The following is a 19,023-nucleotide window of genomic DNA, read 5'->3' on the forward strand; positions in this document are numbered from 1 at the left end:
CTCTCCACATTGCTGAAATGGTCCAATGGAAAGGCAAGAGCCAATACAACTGGTTCCAGCAACGTCGCAGGAGTTGGCAGAACGACACATGCTGCCTTCGGGACTCCAGCTCCGGATTTTGCCTCGAGGTTAACTCCTGAAGCCTTTTCCATGAGTGGATATAGCCACAAGGCAGTGGAGGTTTGAAATCGGAGTTTTCCTTCTCCTAGATGGGCTGCCTTCCATGGCTGACGAGCCCCACCTACCTGGCCTGCTCTTTAATAGTGCAAAAGTATGATCTGATCCTTAAAACTTTCCTGACTACCCGGCTTATGCAAATCTCATTGGCTTTCCTATTTACCATATTAAGGCCAGATATAAAATTTGAGAATTTCGCGCGCCTATCCTGGGACACGCTCTTTTAAATCAGGAAGTCCCACCCCTAGGCCCCACCCCCAGGCCATGTGCTCAGGAGACAAAAAGAAAGCCCAGGAAAAAAAACTCAGCAAGGCATCCATGCAAACAGACCTGGCCTTCGCCCTCAGCCCAGCTTCCTAGGGGAAAGGGTCCAGGGTCCTGGGACACGCTCTTTTAAATCAGGAAGTCCCACCCCTAGGCCCCACCCCCAGGCCATGTGCTCAGGAGACAAAAAGAAAGCCCAGGAAAAAAAACTCAGCAAGGCATCCATGCAGACCTGGCCTTCGCCCTCATCCCAGCTTCCTAGGGGAAAGGGTCCAGGGTCCTGGGACACGCTCTTTTAAATCAGGAAGTCCCACCCCTAGGCCCCACCCCCAGGCCATGTGCTCAGGAGACAAAAAGAAAGCCCAGGAAAAAAAACTCAGCAAGGCATCCATGCCCACATCTAGTTAGATTGCTAATCAGGATATCATGGGGCACTTTGTCAAAAGCTTTATTGAAGTCAAGACAAACTACTCTTGGATGCAATTCATTCGGCCCTGGAGATTTGAACTCGTTCAAGGTAATAAGGTATTCCTTGACTATTTGTTTATCAGTCTCTAGGTATTTGTTTATCAGTATTTGAATGACTATAGCATCTTCTTTCTGTGTGTATGTACACATATCACAGAATTAAAACTAAATATGGAACTCTACATATATACATATATAACTTACATGTGTAGGTGAGGGTGTGGGTGGGTGTATCTATAAAGGTATATCTCTGGAATTTACTGATGTTCATGTAACGTTTGCAGAACTGTCTAATTAATAAAGTGCTAAGCTGCCTCTCAGTTGTCAACGTGGGTTTGTGGTCAGACATGCGACTGAGGTGCAACCTTTGGCTTCATGGTTAGTATTTTGATGAAAACAAGCTATGAAAACAAGCAAAACAGTAAGTAAAGATTATAATCTTTTATCTATAATAGTTCTGATTTTGCAATTAGTAATAATTAGTATAATTTTTGGACTAAAATATCTACTTCCCCCAATATGCTGAAATACTGCAAAAAGCAAACACTGACTAATCCCTCCTATCCAGATATGTTTTTGTAAGTAACAAACTGTTACATATCATTTGGTACTGGGCAATAAATGAAAAAAAAAATAAGTCTGCATTTGTGTGAACCCAGTACAGCCCAGAAAGAAGAGGCACCATCACACTGTTAAGTGTATCAGGCAAAATCCAATGAATATTTGGATTTTGCCTGATATGCTCGGACAGATTAACATGGCTACCTTTTCTAAAACTACAACTATGGTAGGTCTCTGTAAGTTATTTAGTTTTTTCTCTTTATCAAGCCATGTTACTTTCCTTATTGCAACTTTTTAGCTGGGTTTTTTTTTTTTTTTGGTCAGACACATTATTGCATCAGATACTTAGCTTATGTTCCACCCTTCTACCATAGTACATACAATAAAGCAGCAAACATTACTTTGTCTAGCTAGGGGACAGCCAAAGGACCACATTGTGTCCACATTATATTGTCAAGAGAATATTATGACAGAGAAAAGGAATATAAACTAATTAATTAAGTAAACAATAAAAATATGTCTGAATAAGTCTTATTGCGTGAATTATTGAAAACAGAAGCAGTGGATAGGTTGTTTTCATCTTTGTGAGCTATCAACTTGTTCTTTTCTAGTCATTCACTGTATGTTTAGCTTTATGAAGGGGAAGTCGGTTAGGGGAAGTTTTGGACAATTGAACAAAACCACAAGTTAAAAAGAGCTTGTTTGCCCAGTTGAGAAATCTTTCTCGCAGAGCTTGGGAATCCTTCACTAAGTTGGTTGTATGAAGTCAGCCTGTCTTAATTAAAAACAAATCACTGATGAGTGTTCTTCTCATCTTTAGTTTGCAGTCAAAAGTATTTGTATGAAAGATTTTTGAAGGAATTATTTTGTGAATCCAGTATTAGAACTACTATTCAGGAGTTTACATAGACTGGGTTGGCATTCTGCAAGAGAATGGATGTCTGTCTAATTCATAAAGAAATGTCTTGTGTTTTTCAGACATCAGCCTGCCATCTGGTGGCAAATATATTAATCACTCTGCACAGTGCCATATTGCTCAGAAATATGTCTTATCATTTTAAGAAACAGTTTTCATTCTTTTCCATTGGGCTGACTTCCATTTTTATTGTCAATATGCCCTAAAAATTACAATGTAGAGCATTTGTTCTGATACATTCCTCTTTTGAGTATTCAGTTCTGTAACTGTTTTGCAATACTAATTAGATAGTCAGTGCCAGTTACCAGCAGAATTCAGCATCAAAAATTGTAATCACGAAGCTAGCAATAATAAGTCCACCTCTAATTATTCTATATTTTTCTATTGCTGTTGGCTTCTCCTTTTCCTTTCTCCATAAATTACTGTGGCCAGGAGGGGAAAAAACAAGTCAAATAGAGAACAGAATACACAATCTGCTTTGAAAAAGACCACTAGAACCAATGCATGAATAACATTCCTTTAAAGGGAGAGGAAATGACACCTGATACCACTTTAAAAAGGGGGGGGGATGAAATGCCTAGATGAGCCAAAGGGTGTCAGTTGCTACTATCGATCGATCGATCTATCACAGTGTTTCCCAACTTTGGGTCCCCAGACATTCTTGGACTGCAACTCCCAGGAACCGTGACCACTAGGTGTGCTGGCAATAGCTTCTGGGGGGTTGCAGTCCGAGAATGTCTCGGGACCCAAGGCTGAGAAACACTGATCTATATAAATATAGGTAACAGTCACTGAAATCCTGTTGTTTAGTGTAATAATATGCAACTAGAATAGGCCCATTGAATCAGAAGGGATCTGGTGAGTTACAGCCTCCATAAGTTCAATTGATTCAATAAGCCTACTCTAGTTGCAACTTACTATGCCAAGCAATACGATTTCAGCCATTATAAGAAAGAAAGAAAAGAAAGAGAAAGAAAGAAAAGAAAGAAAGAGAGAGAGAGAGAGAGAAAAGAAAGAAAGAAAGAAAGAAAGAAAGAAAGAAAGAAAGAAAGAAAGAAAGAAAGAAAGAAAGAAAGAAAGAAAGAAAGAAAGAAAGAAAGAAAGAAAGAAAGAACAAACCTATTCTATGTCTGTATTCTCGGCAGGGAGAGACAAGACAGGCTGAATGACAAGTGTGACTCCAGGCTTTCTCCTTCACCAAAGTCTCCACCATTATATATTTGGAGATAGAATGGAACAGAATGGAGTAAATACTACTAAGATTAATTGTGTGGCTTGGGAAAATAAGAGTGTGGTCTGGCAAGACTGGAAGTCTGCTTTTGGTGCATGGCCTGGATGTTCTTCACTTCTTACTTAGGTCAATATATGGCAGGCATGGGATATGAAAATATAGGCATGGATAGTTATCATACCTTGATTTATGCACTCAGTTTTAGCTGTTTCTTTCAGCTTCTCAGGCATATTGATTCAGTCTGCCATCAATGAATGTATGTAGAACTTGTATCCACTCAAAATTAGCTATCTGAACCTCTGGCTTCCAATCAATGTGTAGCAGACAATTGTGTATAAACCATTGCCTACTTAAGAGGATCTTTGTCAACGAAAAGTGAATGTCACACTATTATTTAATGTATTGATATTTCAATAATAAGTTTTGAAGGAGGTGTATCTTGCTTCCAGCTAGCCTGTACATGTCTCAAAAAGCATTACCTTAAAAAGAAGCTTTCCATTATTTAGAAAAGACCATTATATTATAGACCACTGCAGGAGGCAGAAAAATATTTCCATGGACAGAACTATATCATAGCCCTGTAGATCTTAAATTGGCCTTTAATTTGCCCAATTTTGCTACTGAACGACATTTAAGGGCGGCTAATACTAGAGATGGGCACAAAACAAACCATGAACCAGAAAAACTGACAAAGTGGGCTGGTTAGTGGTTCATTTTGTGAACCAGTTTAGGGATCCTGTTTTGCTGAACCAAAACAAGGTGCCAAACTTTCTCCCCCTCAGAGCTTCATTCTGTTTGGCAAAAGGGGATGCTCACTCACCCCTTCCCACTACCTCCATCACCTCCCTACCTGATCCTTCTACTACCGATACCTCCTCCACCACCACCATCCTCAGAGGCAGTGGTCTTGGCCACCCTTTCTGGATTCAGGCCTGCTGCTTATGAATATGCTCCTGGGTGCATGCCCAGAGGCAGCAGACCGGCTCCTTGAAGCTCTCTGCCTCTGAGAATGGCAGTGGTGGCAGAAAGGTCAGGTAGGGAGACTACGGGGACAGTGGCAAGCGGCAGGAGGATGGCAGAGGGCAGGAGCAGGTAGTTTTCCCCCGCCCCCAGGATGAATGAATAGGAAAAATGCACCATGAACCAGGCCAATTCATCATTTTCCCAGTTCATGCCCATCTCTAAAGAGCAGTAAAATATCTCAGAGTGAGCTTTTCAGTTCTTCAGAACTCTTCATCAAGCCAGAAGTTCGGTTGTCTACCACCGGTACACGTTAAGATCATTATGCAGGCTTATGAAGCTGTATAATTTGTATGTCTTTACAAAAGATACAAGTGATGAGGCTGGATTTTTAAAGCTCACATACATACCATCTCAAATAACTTTTGGCAATGGTCTTTAACCAATTCAAATCCATGGAAACCTGCACCTTGGAAATATGCATATTATTATTATTATCCTACTCTTTCCTCTTCTTTTCCACCCTATCTTTTATATAGCCAGATTTTCAGAGCAGAAAGCTTTTTTAGATTTCTCTTTGTAAAAGGATCAAGCATCTTGCAGATTGCCAGGATAATCTTTCAGATCTCAATTGAATAAAAGCCCCTCCTAAATTATTATATATCTGAAACAGCTTTGATTTAATTATTTACTTTATTTTTCATATAAATTAACATTCTAAAAAAAATTGGAATAGAAACACTAAATACAGTATTGCACATAGTGGTCTTTGTTAAGTGTAGTATTATTTAATTTAGTATGGCAATATACATACTGTATGTACTGGAGGGAGCAGGAAGTCTACAAAACAGAAACATGCTACCATGTTTTTAAATGCACTTAAATGAAAGAAAACACATACGTTAAACAGTAAAGACTATAGCTTACATAAATACAAATGGGGACTTTATCAGTGCTATTAAAATATCATCTGCTTCTTTATTTGCTTTTTCATAGGTCTCTTGTAACAATCTTCTCTTTTTCCTTTCCTAAGAATAACTTTATTCCTGATGCTATAGGATTTTATAATGTAGTTCTGTGAAAACATAAAAGGGTCTATCAGGAAGCATCCTGAAACACATCAGAATTTCAGGCTGATCACATAACAAGAAAAGATTTTTTTTTCTCAGTGAATGAAAAATATATATATTTTAGTGCTTGGCATTTAAAAGTCAATTCCTGAGGTCATAATGTCTAAAGCCCTTATGATTCCTGGAACCATATAATAACCTGTGGACAGCCAGGCATCATGTATGAGGCTACATGAAAAGGGGGACGGGGGATCAGCAGGATAGAACCCAAAACTACCCCAACTACTCCAACACCTTCCATGCTAAAGGGCTTTAGGATATACACACACCTTATTTTTCCTAATTTTGGCTGTTTGTAAGAAATTCTTAAATGGTGACATAATCCTGCATGGAAGAAATGGTGTGAACTAGAGCCAAATATGAGGATGTTTTGGTGGCTGAAGACTGAGAAAGTGCAAAACAAATACAACTGTTACACAGTTCAGTGTGGATATTCAATAAAATGCAAAGAAGATCTGGAATAATCTTTGCTTTTTGACCAGACCAGAAATTCAGGTTCATTATTTCATCCTTGATGATCCACAATTACAACAAATGGGAAGGCCTTGATTCCTTTAAATTCCACAGTTCAACAGACTGATAGTATGTCCATTGACAGCTTTTTGTTACTCTGTAAAACAGTGGCTGCCAACCTTGGGTCCCCAGATGGTCTTAGGCTAAAACTCCCAGAAACCTTCACCACTGTGCTGGCCAGGATTTCTGGGAGATGTAGTCCAAGAATATCTGGGGACACAAGTTTGGGAACCATTGCTATAACGAGATCATTTAAAACATATATAGCATAGTGAAATACCCAAGGTATTTCCTCAGTATTTTAATGTCCTCAGTACACTTAAGCACCATTTCTTTGTGTTGTACCATTTCTTTGTGTTTCCTTCCATTGTATCTTGTTGAACAAGGAATAACAAATGCCCCATCTTATCAACTATAATGACAGCTGTGTTTAACATCATGTTTTGGAAATGGACACCAAAAGCGAGGTTGGAAAGCATGGCATAGAGTGTAAAAGGAGCACCGTTACCAGTTCAAATACAAATGACAAATGTCAGCATGAAAAAGACACAAACAATTCTGGAGAAGCAACTTCCTCCTCCCCTAATCGAAATGCAGCATTGAAGTGCATTTGCTTTTGCAAACAACTTGCCAGCAGGAACAGGAGTGTAACGTTTGTCTGCTTATACAATTTCCAGTTAGGGCAGCCTGAGATACTGTCTCTTACAAAGGCTGTGTTGAGTTGTTATTAGTATTCCTCCATTTACATTACAAAAATAATTTTGGGATGCAAAGGGTAGCATGGGGTATATGGAAGACGCGTGTCTCAAATCCATAACATCTACTATTGGGCCCTACCAAGAGCAAATCTGTTTTTCAGTCAAGTTCTTAGTAGATACTAATCAGTCAAACCAGAAGACAAATGTAAAATAGTCAAGAAAATAAATGAGCTGTGATGTAGTTTCCCTTTTCTCCCCACAGAAAGATAGAGTTTATGAACAGGTCGACAATGAAATGTGCCTTTCTTCTCTCATATTTTCATACTTATTTTTGCTTTCTGAAAATAAAGAACATGAAACAGAGTTAACAAAATTTGTTTTGAAACTGCAAGTACATCATTTAATATTTATTTATACATTTAAAACATTTTTATCCTGCCTTCCTCCTTAAAATCACCCAAAAACTCAGCTATTTTAAATAACTTACAGAAGTGACAACTGGCCAGCTCATGTAGGGGACAACAATGCTATCAGAGGGTGGCAAATAAGCCTTAGTGTATTTCAAGAGTCAGCGTAGAAGAAAAAGATCCCAATGAATGGAAAGCAGCACTTCATTAGAACTATTTGGAAAATATTCTTACATGGAATTGCTTCAGGAGAAAGTGTTCACATGTGAAGCATTCTAACATCAGCTGAAGGTCAACACGTGCCCAGTCCTTGTATACCTCAGCTCTACTGAACGTCATGGGCAACTACATACAATATTGGTACCTTTGGATGAAACTGTAAAGGCCACAATGATTTGGTTTCTCACTGTCAAAGTGTTCCATACACACTTGGAGCATCCCCCTCACCTACATGCACCACTGCAAAACCCTGTGTACAGAGCTTGTAGGATCAGCAGCTTTATATTTACCAAACATGGATACCTAACAGAAAAGAATTGTCTGGGCACTCTCTTGTAGCAGTGTTTTGTTGTGTACCTTAGCTCCCATTATAAAAGAGATGGCTATAAGGTTTCCTCATGATTTAGAAATATTTATCTGCTGAGAACTTTACAGAAATGGTATTTACAGAACAGCACCAGTCAATACTGCCAAGGAGGCAAAACAGATTTGAACATAAAATGAAATATAAGTGCTTGGAAAAACTGAAATTAAAAAATAGATGGGCAGTAAGAGGTCACTCCAGTTTCCTTTCTTTCAATTTATAATAAGACTGAAATCTAATTAAATGAGACTATTAAGATATTAAGCTGAGTTATTCCCCAAGAACGTTCAAATGTAAAGGAAAGAACGCCATTTATCTTGCACTCTCCATTTTATATGTGTCACACGCTCACAATGAAAAGGAAGCACCTTCAACTTCTTCAGACACCAAGTCACTAAGCCAGGTAAGAGGGAGCTACGTTTGCACATGTCATGGCCTGGTCCCTTTTCTAAATGATGCGTTTCCCAAAATGTGCGTTTATAGGCCACACATATGGAGCTGGTACTGACTCTCTCCCTCACCACTATGCAGCAGCCATTACTGCCTCCTTCCAAAGCTGAACCTGAAAGTGGGCATACTATTGGAAATAATATGGAATACTGTGTGGCAACTTGCTACTGATATGAAGTTGGCACATATGTGAGAGCATATCAACAGTCTTTGCACTTCTTCTTCATGGGTTCTTATGATTTATTCTCCAAAGTACAATAAGTAATTCACTGGCTGAATTCCTGTTAATCATCTCTGTGTGCACTATGGTAATGGTGGCAGTGGCAGCAAATCACAACTTTTATTTGTTTGTTTGTTTGTTTGATTGATTGATTGATTGACTGATTTTATACTGCCCATTTGGCTATTAAGGCCAAACCACTCTGGGCGGTTTACAAATTACAAATAATTTACAAATTATTAATGGCTTCCTTTCAGGATTTCATGGGTACACACAACTTTGTTGATTGTATGTCAATTGTATGCACCTAGAAATTGGCTTTAATTGGCAGCAATTTGTCTCTAATCAATGGCAACAAGATTTCAGCCATTGTAATTGTACACAACAATATATACTGGGCACCAAGCTGCTGCAAGGTATTTTCATCCCTTTAATGTAGTATTTACGTTCTGGAGAATAAAAACAGGTGCAAAGCACTACATATTCTTTCATACAACTGGAAAAACTTTGCACTCATGCAAGGAAAACCAATATTTTCAAACTAAATTGGAATTTTGACATATACATCCCTCCTCTGAATTATGAGTAGTAGTACATTGCACTTAGGGTAGTTAGATTACAACTCCTGTTATTCCTAACTATTAGTCATTCTAGGTTAGGCCTAATGGAAAATGTGGTCCAACAAAATAGTATGTTCTCCACATCTGGTATAAAGTTGTTTCTAAAGGAACCAAAGTCAGGTTATCTTGTTTAAAGTCTTGCATTTACATTGCTAGGTCATTCTGTACCATTGTTAAACATAGTTTTACCAATACAAAGCAGGATACAGGAGGCTTTTAGTTTAGAATATTTTTCACACTTTATCAGGAGAAGAGGATTAAGAAACTGAGAATGTAGGAATGAGAGAAGCAAAATAAAAAGCAAGCTATACTTACAATTCCAGAATCATGTTTTTGTTTTATATTGTAAAGCGATTTCCCCTTTTTCTGTCTACAGACTTCTTCAGCTTCTTTAAGTCTGCAACATATTTAATTAATTCACCAAATCAAAACTACTTGCAAAAACAGCACATGTGACAGTTCAAGGGTGACACATTTCATCCTATAATAACCAGATAGCTTGCAGAATATAAATTAGAAGCATTATTGTCAAGAAAAAATATACCTTCTACCAGGTTATATGCAAAATGCAATGATATTTTTAAAGATACTTAACTGCACAGAGTCCACAATTTAATAGGATGATATAATATTAGACTTATAAAAGTTCCCATTGCCTCCTGCCTATCTCATTTTCACTGCAGTTTATTTAAAGGTCAGACCCACTTCCCCTGGCCCTCATTGCTCACAGTGTGGTTGACATGTTATATCTACATTAATTCATTTGGCTTATAATTACTTTGACACCAAGATAGCCTCAAAACTATTAATCATCAATCACAAGTAGAGATGGGGGGTATTCGTATTTGTATATGAATATGAATACCCGCTCACAGGTGGAGATAATAAGGGTCTGGCCCCATTAGGGTGGATGGTCCACTCACCGACTCGCTAATGCTGTGGGGTCCGTGCTCCCGTCCTATCGCTCAGGAGATTGTGATCGGCTAGCCAGGTCTGGCAGGAGGCGGGACGACAAGCCTCTCCGCCAGGTCGAAGACTGGCTTGCCAATCGCAATCCCTGGAATGATAGGACAGGTGCACGGATCCTGTGACATTAGCGGATCGGTGAGTGGACTGTCCTGCCCCATTGGGTCGGACTCTCGTTATCTCCAACTGTGCGGGGGGTATTCATATACGAATACCCCCATCTATAATCACAAGTCTCATGAACTGTTGCATCATAAATTGTAGATTCACAGGGTGGGACTTTTCGCCCCCAAGAGGTACTCCACATCATTGTCTTCAGTTATAAACAATGTCTCCAAGTTCCAGCCACTTGCCACATAGATTTTTAAACTAAAACCAGACAAAATATGACTAAGACAACAGTTCTATTCCTTTCTGCAACTGGATACTCTTTTTCTCTCAGCCAATGGAATATATAGGGACAAAATATGTTCTATACCATTTTTTTCAGTGAACCATCATGCTAAAAAACAAAACAAAGGGATGCTACGGTCTTCAGTGGGATAAGAGGAAGAAACCCAACTTCCAACCCAAAACCTAACTTTGATATGAAATCTACTGCTAACTCTCATCATACCAATATTCCAACAAAATCTTGGGTGCTCCATCAGAAATGAAAATAAGAGGACTGGGCAGTCAATGGTCCCTCCATGTAAGACTGCAGTCCTGCCAAGTGTTCAGCCTTGCCACTCCATGATCCTAAGTATTATTTATTTTTACTTTTATTTAAACTATTTTTACTGGCCTTTTTCTTACAACAATTAAAAGACAGTATTTAAACTAATAACAGTGAGTGTATTAAAAGGATCAATGAATACAATACAAAAAAACATAAGCAACACCAAAGCACATTCATTCTAGAAAGGTAAACAATTCATTGAAAAAAAAACCCCACTCAGCAGCCATTCACTCAAGAAAAGTTTGCCCAGAGAGAAAAGTCTTTGCCTGTTTGAGGAAGGACAGCAAAGATGGGGCCAGGCTAGCCTCCTGTAGGAGAGAGTTCCAGAGTATAGGAGCAGCAACAGAGAAGGCCCTTTCCAAACACACCTGTGAAACTGGTGAGACCAAGAGAAAGTCCTCTCCTGATGAGCTCAACACTCAAGCAGGCTCACAAAAGGAGATGCAGTCCTTGAGATAGCTTGGGCTCAAGCCATTTAAGGCATCATAGGTTAGAACCATCACTTTGAAGTCTGCCTGGATTGGCAACCAGTGGAGCTGCTGTAACAGAGGGGTTGTGTGATCCCTGTGTCCAGCCCAAGTCAGTTATGTAGCTGCTTCATTTGGACACCCTGAAGTTTCCTGACACTTTTCATAGACAGCCCCATGTATGCACTAATATTTGACATTGAACCGAAAGAATTTCAGCTAGTAACCTGTTGGTCTATCTAAAAAATCCTGCTGATTATTCACATCTGGACCTGTCCTGGCTCTTCATGCTGAATTTTATATGTATATATGTGTGCATGTATAGGTGTGTGTGTGTGTGTGTGTGTGTGTGTGTGTGTGTGTGTGTGTGTGTGTGTGTGTGTGTGTGTGTGTGTGTGTGTGTGTGTGTGTGTGTGTGTGTGTGTGTAAATCATAAAACATTTTTAAAAAATCTAATCAGTACTGACATTGAGGTAGGGTAGAATTGATCTGTGAAAAACTGTTTTCAAAGTTGCATTTGTCAATGCAACTTTGCAACCCATGTGAACACCTAAGTTCACATGGGTTGCACACCCAAAGTTTATGAACTTCAAGAGTTAACGTATGTACAGATGATATTACTGAAAGTTTTTGGCACTGAAATTTAATCTGCGGTAGATACATTCCACTTCCATTATTTTTGAACAGTTTTTATTTTCTTCTTTAAAAATTCTTGAATATGTCCATTTTGTTGAGTCTTGAACAATTTTATGCTCGAGCAGAGCTTGGAATTTTATTTTTTTTAACAGTAATTTGACATTTGCTTCTCCTTCTCCCCTCTCACCTAGATAGAGAAACAAGGAGAGCTGTAAAATATAATTCAGTTGGGATGGGGACGTTTTACATTTGTCACCTTGTTTCACATTCTTTGCTCTGTGGCTGTCATGGACTCTCTCAAAGAGTGATGGGCTCCCTTTCACTGGAGGTTTATAAACAAAGGCCAGACGGACTGCCATGCACCAAAGGGATTTAGCTGTGGATCTCCTGCTTTAGGAGGGAGCTGAATTCAGTGATCCATAGGGTCCCTTCTAACTCTACAATTCTTTGGTACTATGATTCTTTATTTTTAAATGTACCTTTTCAATAAACATCAGGACTAGAAAATTGCACAAGATTTGTTTAAAGCCAAGAACTCACAATTGGGCAGAGCAAACAAAACAAAGCAAAGCAACCCAGCCAAAGGGATGCTTTTTGCCCTAGCCAAGTTCCCACTCCTGTATTCTAAGTAAAGATGTGAAAAGTACTTGCCAAATGACAGCCCGTAAGAGGAAAGCCCCTTGGGAATTCTTGCCTTTAACCAAGAGCAAGAGTTATTGGGGGAGATGGGTGAGCCTCCCATTAAATCCTCCATAATTTGTTTCTTTCCCCTGAAGAAGCAAACCAAGCCAGCACAGCAAGTGGACGGTGGCGGCGGGTGGGACTATCCAAACCATAAAATCATTCAATTTCCATGAAGCTAAGGAATGGTCATTCCAGTTTCGGGCAAAAGTGGAAGAAAAGGGGAAGGCAGACAAAGGAGCAGCTAGAAATCTCACAGGCAAGGGGAAGAATGTTGTGATTGTTTGCCCTCCTTGCAAGGACAAGACTAGGGAGGATTTACACCCCTGCTCCTGAGTGAAGATATCCATCATGACATTCTCACTAAGGCATCTTTAGCCCCCTTTTCTGCCGACAAACAGTTAAAGCTCTCATGAAAGGGAGGAGTCCTCTGCTTTGGGAATCTTACCATTCTTTCCCACATGATTGTTTTGACTTACAAGGTCATTTCTTCAGATATGTAAGCAATTTGTTAACAGTTGTAGGGAAGAACAGAGCATTTCAGGAGACAGGATGGCTGGATGCTAGCACTCCTGGAAGCTGTCTGGGACTCGTTTAGATGGAAAAATCTACAGCCCAGTCCAACACATACACAAAGAAAATACCAAAAATAGAAAAAAGAAAAGAAAAAAGAAAAAAATGGAGCAAGAGATGTTTTCTGATTTCTTCAAAGAGGAGACATTGATTTTAAAGCAGGCCATCTGAATAAAAGCGGCTGTGTTTTACAAGGCATTAAGAAACAAAAGCATAGCCAGCAAATTAATGAAAACATGACCGCTTGGAAAACATACTTTTTGTACTGCACCTCCCAGAATCTACTAGCCAGCCTGGCTTTATGGGTAGTAGGTACGGTGCTTTGCGCAAAGCTGAACAAGATACGTGCAGCATGACTGTAAACACAACTCAGATAGACTGGTACTGCTATTTTGAATGCATTTGCTTCCACTAGAGTCAAGTCCCAGTAGTTAGAGCTATTCTGTATTTTTTTTAAGCCAGAAAGCAGCGCAATCCAAACTCAGAGCTACATTAACTCTAGTGGGCTTGGAATGGGCAGCAGCCTCTTGTGCTTGCACAACTGCCCTTTCACCAGCACACCCTTTTGTGCTGTTTCATCTCACACATGCTGGCACAACTGGATTGGCTGATACAACTGCTGCACTGAGCTGAGAACAAGTGGCAGGAAAAAAAGGGAATGTGAGGAACTGAGTTGGACCAGAACCTCTTGGTGATCAATCACAAAACAAAAGCACCATGTGAAGATAAAGATCTAATACTAGGCTAAACAGGGAACCCCACTTCTATTGATGTGCTAGCTGTGTTGCTTAGCTTGGATCCTTGTCTCATGAAATCCCTGAAAACCAGTAACAAAGAAGCAGGGAAGGAGCTGGAATTGAAACCACTAACATATATCAGGGCAGGTGCCAAGAGGGTGGCAGTGTGGCTAAAATTAGCAGAATTTATTACTGGAAAACACTGTCATCACTCCAGAACATTCAGGACCAATACTCATGTTCAAACTAACTTTTTCCCAGTACAAGTGTACAAAATTCAGACATACAGTGCTGACAATTGGGCATATTGGCAAATTGATAAAAATGAATCATTGGGTCCAGGAAGTATCCACGTGAGAGGTTAGTTCTCTGCTTAACTTCAGCAAAAATATAACATATGATTCATAAGATTAACCTTCTTATTTGAGGACCAATATGTGAGTGTTGTAAGATCAAAAATTAAAAGAGGGATCAAGGTGAGATGCAGGAACCCATGGACTAATTAGCTGCTTTAGCTTAACTGGTAGAAACTTTAATGGATAAATAAATCAGGCACATAGAAAGAAAGGTTTCGCTGAAAAACAGTCAACATGATTTCTGCAAAAGTGAAGTCTGTATCACTTACTGTTCAGACTTCTTTGACAATACCAGTAATGAAGTGGATGGAGTGATCAGTGGACATATTGTAACTGGATGAAGCCCCTCATTGAAACTCTTAAACAGTATTAGCAGTTCTGGGATGGCGGAAGATGTTATGGATTGGCAAGAACTGAAATCAGCAGAGTAGTTCTCAAAATAGATGAATCTGAACAGCAAAGCCTCATTATGATCTGTGTTGGTGTTGGGTTTTTTTTGTGACATATTTTAAGTGATTTAATAGAAACTGTTTTGCTTAAATCATCTAATTATTTAGGGTGCTGTTCTTTCTAAGGGGAAAATGAAAAGTTCCAAAAAGATCTTAGCAAGTGAGGATTAAAATGGGGAAACAGAGATTAAAAATGTGGTTTTAATATAAACCAGTGTAAAGTGATTTACACTGAGATGAATGATGGCTTCTGAGCTGGATGTGACTAAGAAGGAAAGATGTCTTTGAACAAGTGGGGAAAACATTGCTTAGTGAAAACACTGTTTAAGGTGAATGCCAGCAGTCAAAAATACAAATCCTGTTTTAAGCACTGTTAGGAAACAATCTGAAAACTGCCAATATCATAATTCCTTATCTTACCTTATATAATGGAATAATAAATATGCAGAAAGGTCTTCAGACAAAATGCATCCTACTTAAAAAATGCAAGTATGCTTAGCACAAATGGATAGAAACATCCCTTATAAAGCAGCTTAGCGTTCACATTCTATCATATTTTAATTAGCTATAATTGCAATTAATAATGAGCTTAAAGACCACCAGTAGTGAATAATTAGTTGGACTGTGTTACTTGGCCTGAGGTGTAGATGTTTGTATTTTTAGTGGGGGACTTCTAGTGGGTGGGGAGTGTTTGGGGAATGTTATGTGTGTGCATGTGTCTGGTCTCTGGGTGTCTGTGAATTTCGTTGTATGGTATACTGTGTATATACTTACAATGACAATAAATAATAATAATAATAATAATAATAATAATAATAATAATAATAATAATAATAATAATAATAATAATAATAATAATAATAATAATAATAATAATAATTATTATTATTATTATTATTATTATTATTATTATTATTATTATTATTATTATATTACAGTACACAGACTGCTGTTCCCTTCAAGTCCTCTTGTCTATCAAAATTGGACTTCTTTTTTAAAAAACTCTTTTTAAAACAGCTTTCTGTGTCTTACCCTTTCCACTCAGCTTTCTATGCTGGTGGAAAGTACCAATTGGCCATCTCCCTCAGGCTTCTTCCTTACAGGTTGTGCCAGAGATGCTGTTATCCAAATGCAAATGTTTCTTTCTGCCCTAAGGATGCAGTCCAGACCTTGATCTAAGAAACCGTCCTCGAGTTCTACAGATTTCAAAACTGGATTAGTTCTGCATGAAAATCTCTTACTAACTGAATATTATGACTAATCTTTGTTCCTCACATGTTAACTTGGAGATTCATCTTTAAGATTATATAGCGTAAGCTGTTCAATGTATTGTTTTTGTCTTATACTACCTGTGTGTTTTCTCTCCCATTTTTTATTTTTAACCTCTAACTTAAATAAAGCCTTTCAGATTTAAAACCTCAATATTTCTAACAACCTGATCTATTTAAATCCTAAAGGGGAGATTGTGAATTGGCTATTGGTTGCCTCCTCCAGAGATGAGAAGTATTTTCCAGCTCCTGATCTTCTTCTCAAGAGCTAAGGTGCAACTAAAATATGGTGATGCACAGGTTGGCCTTTGCATTTTGATCTTCCCCTCAAGGCTGAGCATTCTTCATTGTAATTTCTGAAAAGATTAATGTAGGAACTATAAAATTTAGAATGATATGACACGTCTCCCCCAGACAACTATTTGATAAACATATAAGCGTATTGTACACATCCTGTGCACTATATTGTTGTTGTTATGTGCCTTCAAGTTGGAACCAACTTATAGTGACCCTAACAGGGCTATCAAGGCATATGTAAGGAGTGGTTTTACCAGTTCCACACACTCAGTGAGTTTCCATGACTGAGTGGGGTTTTCAACCCTGACCTCCTGAGTCCCAGCTTGTTATCCACAGCACTGCACTCTATCTATCAGTCTAAGATCATTTTAAAACATTTAGCTGGTTATAAGAAATGCCATTCAAACCTTTTTTCCATTTCTGACCTTGAATAAAATGTACATAGATAGCAGAGGGTTAACTGTAAGAAAAGGGGAGCTGTTCCTTGTCTCCATAATAATTAAGTTGTTTCCCCCCTCTAGCACATTTGCCTCTCTATCCTTCTTATTTATTGTCAGCCAAATGTATACAAAATGTTCACTATGATTAAGTCTGAAAACAGTTTGCAAGATGAATAAGATAGAATCAGGGAAAAGAAACCAGACGTTGCTGTGGAATCATTTTATCTTCCTTCTATACAGTGGAAGCTATCCTGATCAGGAGCTTGTCATGAGAGAATTTCTCCCATTTTTCAACCCAGTGGGAAAGGAAGCCACCTCCCTGCCACTAAGCATTAATAATTTTGTCTACAGAAGTATCTCTGGTAGACGGATTCATTTCCTACTGGCTCCAAGTAGGCTTGCTGCAGATACCTTTACACACTGCCTGAGTCTACTACATGACTAATTTAAACAGCCTGACAAGGCTGGAATGTTCGTGTGCTTGGTAGCTAAAGTGGTCACGACGAGTCTTCCAACAATAATCTATTGAATAGCCAACATTACTCTTTTAAAAACATACTTCTAGAGGCCTAACACCAAATTGAAATGCTTTTAATTCAGTCCTTTCTGGAAGAACCCAACCACTGCAATTTAAAAGCACAGCATGGTTTCTGTTTGGTTTTTTATAATGAAGATTTAAAACATTCTGCAAAGAATGGAGTAGTGTGGCAGGTACATTTTTAGAGGGGTACTGAACATTTGCTTTTAAAGGTAGCTCTACAAAATGCATTTCTTGCATGCACTGTCATCTTCTGAGGTCTGACCTGTAAGACAGTAGCAACTGAAAGGGTTACCTCCCATGTCGCCATCGTCATCATCGTCATCATCATCATCTTCTTCTTCTTCTTCTTCTTCTTCTTCTTCTTCTTCTTCTTCTTCTTCGCAATATGGAGCCTTCCAATTGTGTTAAACTACAATTTCTAGCTGGGATGATACCAATTCTAGTCCAGAATATCTGGAGTACTGTATGTTGTGAAAGGATGCTGTGATTCTTTACCCTTTTCAATCCTTAACTAGCAGTCAATAAAACTATCATTCACAGACAATATTTCCTTCAGTGATCATGATTTTGCAAACCTGGCATTGTAGCTTGGCCCCCATATCATTTAAACACAAGTGAAATAAACTAGATGCAAATATGCTGGCATCTGAAGAACTACTCTGGTTAAAACCTTGAACTCACTGGGTGGGCATTAAACTGATCTGTGCAAAATCCTTGAGTCGTCCATGTGTGAACGCCCAGTTATTTCAAGACAGAGCTCCCTACTTCCTTTGCTCTTTTCAAGTTTCTTTTCTAATCTACCCACTTGAAGAAAAAGATGAGATGAAAAGGCAAACAAAATTTTGCACAGTTACAGTAAGTAAAAGGCATAATTTTATTAATTAGAAATATCTGTAGACATTGTTGAGTCATCTGACTTGATGTGTAAGAGATAATATCTACAGAGATTTCTCAATTTCAGGCAAGTCACCTGTAAAAGATGCACCTTTTAAGTAACTGTGCAACTGGATTTTGGTCATTATGTGGGAAAGCCACCAATCTTCCAAGATTTTGATTTTCACTTAAAAGCAACAGATTTACAGAAGGAAACTAACAATTGGGCAGGTGTGCACATTATTTCCCCTAGCACTGCAGTCTTTCTAGTCCATCCCAGGAGAAGCCTATTTCAAAATGATTGGGGAACCTTTTAACATGCAATCTGTTATTTGGCCCTTAATCTGGATGAAAAGCAAGGTGGCGTCAGACACAAAAGCTCAGGAAAGTCAAGGTAGGTGTCCTTGAGTGAAGACAGGTTGGAATAACTTAGGAGTTGAGCATAGGAGGGAGGGCTAGAGCCATTGTAGAGGAATCTTGAGCAAAGCAGATGGGTATGCAGAAGAAAGAGGAAATCACTGAGCTTGAAAGAGGTGCCAATACCAGTGGCAGCAGTTTGGTAGAATATAGGTCTCTAGCCACAAAAATAAGCAGCTGCCCTGTAAGATTCTCTTAGGCTTAAGAACTTTACTCACCTTTTATCTTGTTGCTAAAACTCAACGTATATGATGCAATTGTATCACCCTACTAACCTCCCAGTGCTTCCATCCCCAAAACAAACAAATAATGATCATTCCTGTGTCTCCAGGTGTCTCGTTCTTCAGTCAAATTTGCTGGCTTCTATTCTGAAGGCTAACAAAAGATCCCTTAAATTACTCTGAGA

The 19,023-nt window shown here is 38.8% G+C and overlaps 1 protein-coding gene across 1 annotated transcript in view; it reads right to left on the minus strand.

Moving 5' to 3' along the window:
* Positions 1-5,251: 5,251 nt before the first annotated feature.
* The window catches only part of FMN2 (formin 2), a 245,110-nt gene continuing 231,338 nt past the window's right edge, over positions 5,252-19,023 (minus strand). The window contains exons 17-18 of the mRNA XM_020787324.3: positions 9,514-9,595; positions 5,252-7,256 (exon numbers count right to left, since the gene is read on the minus strand). Of these exons, the coding sequence (XP_020642983.3) occupies positions 7,230-7,256; positions 9,514-9,595 (109 nt within the window). The 3' untranslated portion in view covers positions 5,252-7,229. The remainder of the gene's footprint in view (positions 7,257-9,513; positions 9,596-19,023) is intronic.

The sequence above is a fragment of the Pogona vitticeps genome, chromosome 1, assembly GCF_051106095.1.
Source record: "Pogona vitticeps strain Pit_001003342236 chromosome 1, PviZW2.1, whole genome shotgun sequence".
NCBI lineage: Eukaryota > Metazoa > Chordata > Lepidosauria > Squamata > Agamidae > Pogona > Pogona vitticeps.